The following is a 10617-nucleotide window of genomic DNA, read 5'->3' on the forward strand; positions in this document are numbered from 1 at the left end:
GAGAGAGAGAGAGAGAGAGAGAGAGAGAGAGAGAGAGAGAGAGAGAGTGTTGGGTTTGAATTCTTCACACATAACGTCAAGCTGTTAATCGCAGACTGTGACCTCGGCAGCGCCGCTGTGTAAAAGTTTGACTTAAAAAAAAACACACACACAAAACACACAAAACACACAACAAGCACAAAGCCATCTTTCTGTCTGTTGGCTGTCAATCGTCACGCAACAGCAAGAACACAAAGAACACCTCGATGCTGCATGTTCAAGTATGCATCCCAGGAAAAGACCATGTGTGCTTTAACCAGACGATTCCAAGACTCAAACAGACACGCACACACACACACACACACACACAGACGTGCATGAGTCCTGGTGGGCCAGCTGAGCCAAACAGAGGGTCTATAAACACGGTTTTCCCCCCAGCGATGAGACTTGAAAGGACAGAGACAGAGAGAAAAGAGAGCAAGTATATTTATGGAAGGACAAACAGCCACAGATGGACGAGTGACGCGAAACACATTCGTCTTCTGAGGGCGACCTCCGTGTGTTTTTAGTTTCTCTCCACAGTTGTTTGGTGCCACCTCGCTGGAATGACGCCAAGAACAATATGTATTTTGGGGGTGAGGGTTAAAACGGGGGGAAACACTCACTGTCACACGATTTCCTGCCGGTGATGAAGCCGGAGATTTGTCGGGCGTCCTGACCCTCGGTGGCCACGGCGAGCTCCAGCTGACCGCGGGACAACCAGAAGAGCTCGCGGCTGTTCAGGTCCGTCAGCACCTCGGCGAAGTCCGGGTCCTGCACAGATTGAAAACCCGTTATCATGCAGGTCAACGAGGGAATCAATCCAAAAAACATTTTAAATAGTAAATACTTTTATATACCAGAAAATATAACATTAGACGGTTAAGATCTTGTTGACATGATGTTAGCACAACACTGACATGTTACCAGAGTACCAACTTATTGAGACAAAAGACAGATGAACTTCAGTTAATCCCCAAAAACCTGATCCCAGAACAGCAACAACGTCTGCTCAAGATCAGCAGCGATCACAAGGACATTCTAAAAGTCATAAACCTTTAGGGACACAGACAGTTGTGTTACATTAAAAAAACACATGATTTTTAAATCACATGCGCATATTTAAACCCTGTAAAATATATTAATATATTTTAAAAATGGCTCGCATTGCCTTAACGTATGTCATATGGAGTGACGGCTCATTTCAAGCAGGCAGCCTGGACTCCAGGAGAGACGCAGAGGTAGTGGGGGGGATGTCGGAGTAATAGGACAGCTGTACGAGCGTGTTGAAGAAATGTTACATTTATGACTTCAGGGCCTCAGTTCAGTATAAATATGCATGTGCTGTAAATCCACACAGCGAGGAGCCAAAACAGAGAAGCAGTGCTGGACGGAGGAGGAGAGGAAGGTGACTTACTGTATATTGGGGGGGGGCTGAATGGATGGAGTAATGGGAGGGGAGTAAGGTGCAAACGGATATATCGGGGCGTAGCGTAAATCAGGCACTGTCGGGATCACTGGTCCAATGAGAAACGGCTTCACGCTTTTAAGAAGAATCACATGTGCTGGCTGGTCTGTGTGTGCGTTCTAGAGACGGGGAAAGTGTCCTCGTCAGCTGAAGAGAAGACGTACGCTGTGTTGTTCTGTTACTCAGCGAGGCGTGACCTGACTCAGCGGTCGCTCAGCTCGAAAACTCTTCACAAAAGAATGTAACGGACAGTCTGTCTCTCTCACCGCTAGGCTCGAAAGAGGCGCTTCAACGCAATTCCTGGCAGAATTAAAACCAGACCAGCCTTTCATCACTCCCCCTCCTCCCCCCCCCCCTCCCCCCCTACTCCATCTACAGCCCACAGACCACTAACCACTGACATGTGTGAGGAGTGTGTACGCAGTCCATCCTCTCTGCCTCCCCCCCCCCAACACGTCTCCCTCTCTCATCCCTTCCTCACATCTGTCTCAAAAAAAGTTCCTCTCGCACACTTTCGCTCGTCCTCGTCCCTTTTTAACTCGTCGTGTCTCGAGGTAGTTAGCTGTGATCAGAGCGTCCGGCGACAACAGCGCTAGGATGTGGTGAGCGGGACCACATCCGTCTCAGAGAGGAGTGGGTGGGTGGTGATGGTGGGGGGGGCAGCAGGAGTGTGTTGCTGTGTGTTCCTAACCAACAACAACAACAACACTTCTCCTCCACTCCACCCTTAATTCAACACGTTCTCCCCCTAAAAACCTCCCACTTGTTTCCTACTGATTCTTTTTCCAAATCATTTGAGGGAAACTGATCATTTGACGTACTTTGAACATCCCCTCTGTAAACTGCTAGTGTGTGCTGTTACTCACATGAGAGGTGACGTTGGCTCGCATCTCTCTCAGGACGTGTTGCCGGTACACGAGCTGGACTCGGATGGGCACCAGGAGAGGCTCTGGAGGAGAGAGAGACAGATTTAAAATGAGACGGGATTGGAAGAAAGTGAAATGGCAACAACAGAGATCGCAGAAGAGGATTCTTTCCTTGGAGGAATTGGTAATAAAAGTGTTCTGATAAAACGCTCTCGCAGGGCTGAGAAAAATCTCAGTTTTGGGGAGTTTTGAAACGGTTGTTTTTCTCATTTTCTCGAGCCTCCCCGCCGCCGTCTCGCTTCCGCTCACCTTTGTCCTTGTGTTTGACGAGGCCTTGAAGGATGAGGATGAAGTGGAGGTTGTTCTCCGTGTCGCTCAGCGTCAGCATGGCGAGGCCTCCCGTGCCCGAGTTCTGCTCCTGCGACGTCAGCGTCGAACTGAACGTCTCTGCACACGAGAACACACACATTACCGCACTGAGTATCCGCACTCTGTCGCTGACCTTCTACACAAACACTTTCTCTGTAAACAATTCCAACACAAAGGGATTGAAATGTCTAAAAGAACATCACAGCGCTACAACGCACCAGCAAACAGCGCCCTGTGCTTGATGATCTTCCCCTCCACCTGCTCGCCGCCGCTCGTCGCCGTGGTCATGCGGAGGCGCATCAGCTCGGACTGCAGCCGTCGCACCAGAGGCTTCGCCAGGTTCTTCCACACTCCACAGATCTACACACACACACACACACACACACACAGGCGGGTCAGCTGCTTTATTGTGCATCACAGTGAAGACGGAGTCGTACTCGGGCCTGTGGTCTCTCGCTCATGAGAAAACAGAAAGAGAGAAAAAAAAGGCATGCAGACAAAACAGCCAACACATCTGCTAAATGCATCAAACCATGTGATTGTTCTCGTGAAAACGCAGCCTGCAAACCGTCAACATGAAGCCACTACATCTCCCGGAGAACGGGAGGAGGGAGGGGGGGGGGGGGGGGGTGAGCGGGGATGTGGCAGAGCGCCGGCGCCTCATAACTTTCAGGGTTCAGGAGGTAATCTCCATTTTTAATCAGCGATGCTCTCTCTGTCGCCCCGCTAAGCGGTGATGTCACATGTGAAAAATGTCTCTTTTACTGAAGTATTCGCCCCCCCCTCCTCTCTTCGTGTCAGAGTGTTTTCTCTGAGGTCCTCTGGTGCTTGACACTGATATTTATCTAAAAATAATGATTTCTGGGACCCGTTCTCTAGGGGGGGGGGGGGGGGGGGGGCTGATTCATCAGGATCATATTGGGGCTTTTATTAAACTCAGCCTCTGACCTGATGGCAGTTTCTCCCCCCGAGCGACTGAGTGTGTGTTGATGTTTACAGCAATCAGACTCAGTTTAGACAGAGCCAATGGAGCAGAGAGGAGGTGTCACTGTGTGTGTGTGTGTGTGTTTATTGTTTATTATTGCTGAGTGAGTTATGAGAGGAAAGAAAAGAAGTCAAAGAGTTTGAGCACGGAGTCACGGAGCGGGAGCGTGAAAACAACACCAGTGGAAGCATGAGGGGATCTCTTACCATGTCCGACTGTCCCTTGGGGACTCTGTACTCAAAGGCAGTGGTGCCATCGGCCTCCAGGAAGACTATTCTACTGGGGCGGCTCATTCTGAGGAGACAAGGGGAAGAAACAGGACACACATTTAATGCTTTCTTCTTAGACATGACTCACTATACGTTTGCTTCTTTAGGCTCAGAGCTACGAGACGACGGTCAGAACAACAGAGATTGTGACGTGTTTTGTATTTGCGGAGGAACGGATCAGAAACAGAAAGAAGAGCACTACAGCTTTGTTTAGACTCTACGTGATGTTCGTCGCATTATTCTCTGAGAATACAGAGAACATGAACTGTGAAGAATCAAAACACCATAAACCAACCTCCACAATGACGAGGGATTGTAATAATTACTAAAGTCATATCTCATATTCATGGGCTACTTTATTACCTTCATACAAACACAGTTAAGAAACAAGACATGTAATAAGTGTATTATAAAGAACCAAAGGTTGAATATCCTGTAAACTATCTGATTGAGCTGCAAGATATTTACTCAAATGATGATTTTTAAGACCTCCTGTTTCTAAAGCATCTAAAACAAATTCTCCTTCTTTGTACGAACCCTAAACGTGTACATCGTGCTTCTATCAGTGAACTATCTGTTACAGTCACGTGTGAGAAGGTCTGACCGCGCGCTGGCTCACACAAATTCAGAGGTGCATGACCACGTGCGGAGCCTTCGCACGCGGCGCGCAGTCCGTGATTACATGGTGTTCTGGCTCCACCGCGTTGAGTATGAAGCTCGAAGCTCAGAGAATAGAAGAGTCCCAGAGGCCTCAGCTGGTCTTACCTCTGGTACGTGATGGAGAAGGCCAGGCTGGTTCTGCTCAGAGAGAAGCGAGCTCTGGCAACACCGTTGGAGCTCGGCAGCCACGATTCCGTCACTCCTGTCAGCACCGCGACGAAGTCTGCAGAGGGAGAGCGGGTAACTTACCAACACACAATAAACATTCCTGTTTGCAGTGATTTCATTCAGCTGTGTGTGTTCCAGCGTGTTCTCCCTGAAGCGTGGATAGTTTATGTTTGTACGGTTTTCTTTGTCCGCGGTCGTCAGTGCGTCGGTGGTCTCGTACTCACCGGTGCGGCTCTCCCCGGGGCCCGACTCCTCGGAGCTCAGGTAGGATCGGTCGTTGTATGATTTGTGGAGGTCGTCCTCTTTGTCTCTGCTCTTCTCCTGGAAATACTCGAAGCCGTCGAGCAGAGAGTCCGTCTGCTTCCTGTCAACGTCGCCTGTAGAGGAGGGAGAAAAGAAACAGGTAATGAATACCAGAGACATGCTGGTGTGTCGAGAGGAATTCATACAAAGAGGAATATATTCCTATATATAAATAACAAATAATAATAAAGAATAAATAATGAATAATAAATAATAAATAACGAATAATGAATAATAAATAATAATAATAAAGAATAAATAATGAATAATAAATAATAAATAATAAATAATAAATAATAAATAATAAATAATAAATAACGAATAATGAATAATAAATAATAAATAAATTATCTTTTACATCAACAGAAGAACTTTCCTTTGAATCTTTAATGGTGTTAAAGAATCATTTAAAAACTGTTTAAATGTTCAGCGATACAGGTATCTGTTGGAACAAGCCGAGTGCACAAGATGCCAAAATGTTTGAAAGAGAGAAAAGTTTGCAACTTGTTCAGTTCTTCTACTTTCTCGTTTGGGGTTAAGATCCTCTCTGCGTCTGCTGTGAGACGCCAGGAGACAACATAACAAAAGATTTATGGGTGACTGTGTGTGAAACATCGGATAATGTTAAAAATTCAGCATTTTTCAAGGAACATATTTCTAATCTGAGCATTTTCCAAGGACCCTGTTAGCAGCAGAGGTATTGTAATGAAGACTTTTAGAGTTCCACTTTCAAGCTGTTTCAGCGTCTGGCAAGAAAAAAAACAAAATGAACCCAAACATTTCAAAACACGTTCTGCTACATCGATCTCAAGGTCTGGAGCGCAGATGAGACTCAACGCACCGGCAGAGCGTGAAATTGAGACATGTCGAGGTTGAGCAACACCGGTAGAAGTTACAGAAGGAAGGCCAGCAGAGATATGAAGAACGAACAACGTCGATCCAACGCTGAAGCTCTTCGTCACAGTCTTCCTCTCGGCCTCTCTCAGCCAGAGGTAACAAACCACAGCGGAGGCTCTCAGCTGAGGAGCTCCAGGAGAATTGGGAGCGATCCCGACAATGACCCACACAAACCGCTTGATGTAATGAGTAGAGCTGGCAGCTTTGCACACACACACACACACACACAAACACACACACACACACACACAGTGACACATGCAGCGACCTGAAGAAGAAAACCACACAGCGGCTCTTCGTCACCCCACAGACTTCGGTTTTCCGAGGAGCTCGACTGGACGGTCTGCTTTCTTTCTTTGGAGTCTCATTCCCCCACAACTCTCACTCCCTCACCCCTCTGCTCCACTGGTTCACACTCCATGGGGGGGGGGGGGGCTTCTGGGTAGTGTCACTCTCACTTCTCCCCCGCTTCACAACGCTCAGTATCCTCAGGTGCACCAGTCATAACACACACACACACACACACACACACACACACACAAACACACAGCATTCTTTTTTCCATCACTTGCATAAAAATACTTTGGTGCCAAAGCAAAGACAAGCACACTCAACCTTTTCCTTAAAAACTTGACCACAACACACACACAAACACACACACACACACACACACACACGCACACACACAACCACACACAACCACACACACACAGTCCTAGGCCTGTCCACACAGCGCTTTACCTTCACTTTCCATTACCAGACGCACAGCGTAGAAAAAACACCCAATCTGCTGAAGACCCACCCTGTGTGTGTGTGTGTGTGTGTGTGTGTGTGTGTGGGGCGCTCTAATTCTGTAATAAGGTGGAATCGTGTGTGCAGCAGTGTGTGTGTGTGGACAGGGTAAGTGGCAATGTGCGAATGAGGCTAAATAGACGGGCGGTACTTGTTAGAGGAAATGTCCATTTGATGTGGCTGGATGGAAAGTCAATGGACCTGCTGGTTGCATCAAACAGCTGTTCTGTTCTGAGGACTAACTGGTTAACCCAAAAGGGGGGGGGGAGAACAGGAAGGTCCTACCTTGAGGGCAGGTTCTACAGCAGTGTCCCGGCAGCAGGATGGGATCCTCACAGTCCGGGCTCGGGCAGTCCTGTTTGATGTTCTTACAGTTCACCTTCCCGAACACTTTACCACGACGGCTCTTCTGCTGCAAGAGAGAAACAGACACAACCAGATCACAACCTGAAAACACACAGAAACGTGTCTATATACAGTATGTATATATATATGTATATATATATATATATATATAGAGAGAGAGAGAGACTTACGGATTCGCAGTAGCACTGGACGCAGTGCATGACCCCGAAGGGCTCCCCGAGATCCGGGTGCCACGTGTCCTCCAGAGAGTAGAATCGACCTCCGAACGAGCATCCTGCAACACAAACACATGATTATAATCGGACGTTATGATTACTTTCTTGATAACAAACAAGGAAAAGTTGCAGGATCATAAAAGAGTTTGTGATTGTGAAGAGGGAGTTATGGGGGCGGGCAGGGGGTTTAGTGTTCTGAGCCGACTCACACAATGTTTTTAATGTTTAAATGCAACTACAAGGCTTTTTATTGAGTGTCACACATGCGGCATGATGAGCTCTGCAGGCTGCGCAACAAATCCATCTCACATAGCTCATCGCCCAGACGTGTTGGGAGGCAAACTGAAGGTTTTTGGGACTCGACCTCACGTCCTGCCTCGTCCAAATGATGCACGAGCAGACGAAGAGGGAGACATTTGTTTTGTTTCCCCATTACTATTAGAGATTCCCAGAAATACGCATTAATGTAGGCCAAAGATTTTATGAAGTCATTTAATACATTTTGATGGCAAATGTTAAAGAAGAAGTAGCGCAGAGTGCATCCAGGTTACAATAAGCTCTCCTGAATACAGACATATTGAAAAGAATCATTGCAGAGGATGTCGTGCATAACGGGAGCGTTGTATCAGAATTGAAATGAAACAATGATTGTGAGGCTAACAGTGCTGACTCTGCGTTTACATCCACATCAAATAGACCGTGAAGAAGCTGAAAAGCTACAATTCCTCCACAAATGTGGAGCAAAGAAATCACATTTCACTGGAGTCTAAACATAAACTTATAGTGGTGTTACGGGAGATAAAAGTAGCGTTTAGTGTTATTATTACTGTACTAAAAATCATAATTGAGTGTTAGTCACGCTGTGTTACTGCAGGAATATTATAGTGGTTAGGATAACTGCCTGCTTGAGTGTAAACACACACACACACACACACACACACGCACTGCTACCAACCTGGTTCACATTATTCTTTCATTAAAGTGACTACACACTTTAGAAACAGTCCTGTCCGGTGAAACGGAGCCAAACTGTGAGCCCGCTGCGCTTTCTCCCCCTCGCCACTTCTGTCTGTGCGGAATAAATCACCTCCAGAGGAGCCGATGCTTGCGATGGAAAGTCGATCGATCACAGAGCTTTCCAGCGGTGAATTTGCACGTTAAAGGCGGCGCGGTGGTTAACGTGGAGTTCCCACAGTTTTGAACTCCTGAGTAAATTAACTTGTTAAAAACCGCAATGGGATTTTGTACGTTAGGGGGATTTCACTGCGCGTTTATGACTCAGATACATGAGGAACAATTCAAAGGAAACGTGTGACTTCACGGTGATGAGGTCGCATATGACGAACACAGTTAAACTATTTTAGCTCCACTCGTTACGCCAGCTATCGGGGCCACTTCACCCTTCGCGTGCAGCTTACGGGCGGGCTGAACTCGGGTCATAACCTCGGTGGCCCCTGTGCGCAGGCGCACCACCAACAACCCGAGCTTCATTAGGAAATCAGGCAATTTAAAGTTTGTGTTTTCAGGAACATAAATGCACTCACTACTCACACTTCAAGTGGTGATGATAATAGTAAGCTCACTGTAATTCGGCATGATTTTGATATGAAATAACGAGACTCATTTTGAGAAAATCTGGAGTTGTTAGTTTAAACTAGTTGGTGCTCGCTGCTGCCCTCTTCAGCTGGTGTCGGGGGAAGGCGGGTTGAAGCTGGAAATTGATGGTAAACTGATGTTTTTTTGTATTAGATGTTAGCCGAATTAAAGACTGGCTCCTCTTACTTCATTTACAACACATGGCCTGTTCCTTTCGCTCTCATGTAGGCCGTGGTATGCCATGGACTGGTTAAAATGACACACGTTGAACGGAGTTCTGCTTATTGGCACTTCACAAAGCTTAATATAACACGGAACAATAGGACACAACCGTTGTAATGACTGTGTTTCTCTTACCTGACAAGCCTTTGGAGGGCAGCGGTTCTCTCTCCGACTGGATGGGCAGAGAGGAAGACTTGAGTCGCGACGCCGCTCCGGTGTGCTGCAGCCACGCGCAGCTCAGTACGCACAGCAAGGAGCGGAGCGCGCGGGGAGCCAGCATCCCAAACCTCCCTCTCTGTACGATTTCGCCACACACGCAAAAAAAAATTCCTCAAAGATATCGAGTACTTTCTGAAGCCTCAACAGCGGCTAATGATACTCCCTGACACAGACGCACAGATGCAAGTTTCCTCCTGACGTCCAAGTGTCCGTTTGAGTTTCAAAGTCTCTTTTTTTTTAATCAGTCGAGTTTCAGTCAGGCTGAGTTTTTCCGAAGACAACTGATCCGTGTGTCTTTCCTCAGTACCAGCAGCCTCCTCAGAGTCCCGTCCCTCTCTGCTTTATAGCCCGCTTCCCTGACAGCTTGAAGCAGCCACCGGGAGGAGGAGGAGGAGGAGGAGGAGGAGGAGGAGATGATGGGTGGGGGTGGGAGTGGGTGATGGAAAAGGGAAATTGACGCCCCTATCAATTCACTAACGCTAAAGACATGGAAATGAGTCTGGATCGTTTTATTGGCCACACAAAACTTCAATAATAGATTTTACCCCCCAGAATCTCTGCAGTCACAGTGGGGCTATATTTGTGTTATTAAATAAATATGACCTCCCACTAGAGTTTCCTTTTTTATGTTTTAAACATAATGCATTTAAGAGGGAACTTAGTCTCAAGGGACTTTCTGTTGTTTTGGTTTTCTTGTCTTATTGTATTAATTTCATAATGTAAGTGCTGTAAGATGCAAACTAAATGTTGGGTTCTAATATTATAAAACTGCTTTTTGTATTTCATTTTATTTCTGTGTCATACCAAACATTTGGCCCATCCCACATGTACCACTACATTTCAATTTAATTTAAAAAAACAACAAATAAAACCATTAAATATCTATAGATCTTCTTGGTAAAGACATTTATTTTCTCTTGCCCCAGGCTTTCTTCAAATAACTGATGAATACATTTAAAAAAATGTTTTATTATTTAGTTTTTTTATTCTTATTATTTACTTTTCATTCATTGTAATTTATTGTAGTATTGTTATTATTATTGGTACCAAATGCTCCCTTTTTACTTATGTATTTATGTATTTGTTTGATATGGCCTCCATATATACATGTATTTTCAGACTCTTTGAGAATCTGCTCCGTATACGTTTTGTGCCACGCTTTCAGTCGGCCTATATATACATATATATATGTACGTATATATAT

The 10617-nt window shown here is 46.1% G+C and overlaps 1 protein-coding gene across 1 annotated transcript in view; it reads right to left on the bottom strand.

Annotated features, from left to right (window-relative positions):
• chrd (chordin) overlaps window positions 1–9736 on the bottom strand; it is a 15209-nt gene extending 5473 nt beyond the window's left edge. Inside the window, exons 1-10 of the mRNA XM_031860962.1 lie at window positions 9330–9736; window positions 7332–7435; window positions 7081–7207; window positions 5028–5180; window positions 4741–4858; window positions 3913–4000; window positions 2940–3081; window positions 2662–2799; window positions 2353–2435; window positions 645–792 (exon numbers count right to left, since the gene is read on the bottom strand). Coding sequence (XP_031716822.1) covers window positions 645–792; window positions 2353–2435; window positions 2662–2799; window positions 2940–3081; window positions 3913–4000; window positions 4741–4858; window positions 5028–5180; window positions 7081–7207; window positions 7332–7435; window positions 9330–9474 — 1246 coding nt within the window. The 5' untranslated portion in view covers window positions 9475–9736. The remainder of the gene's footprint in view (window positions 1–644; window positions 793–2352; window positions 2436–2661; window positions 2800–2939; window positions 3082–3912; window positions 4001–4740; window positions 4859–5027; window positions 5181–7080; window positions 7208–7331; window positions 7436–9329) is intronic.
• Window positions 9737–10617: the final 881 nt, after the last annotated feature.

The sequence above is a fragment of the Anarrhichthys ocellatus genome, unplaced genomic scaffold (assembly GCF_004355925.1).
Source record: "Anarrhichthys ocellatus isolate YVR2014 unplaced genomic scaffold, GSC_Weel_1.0 scaffold24, whole genome shotgun sequence".
NCBI lineage: Eukaryota > Metazoa > Chordata > Actinopteri > Perciformes > Anarhichadidae > Anarrhichthys > Anarrhichthys ocellatus.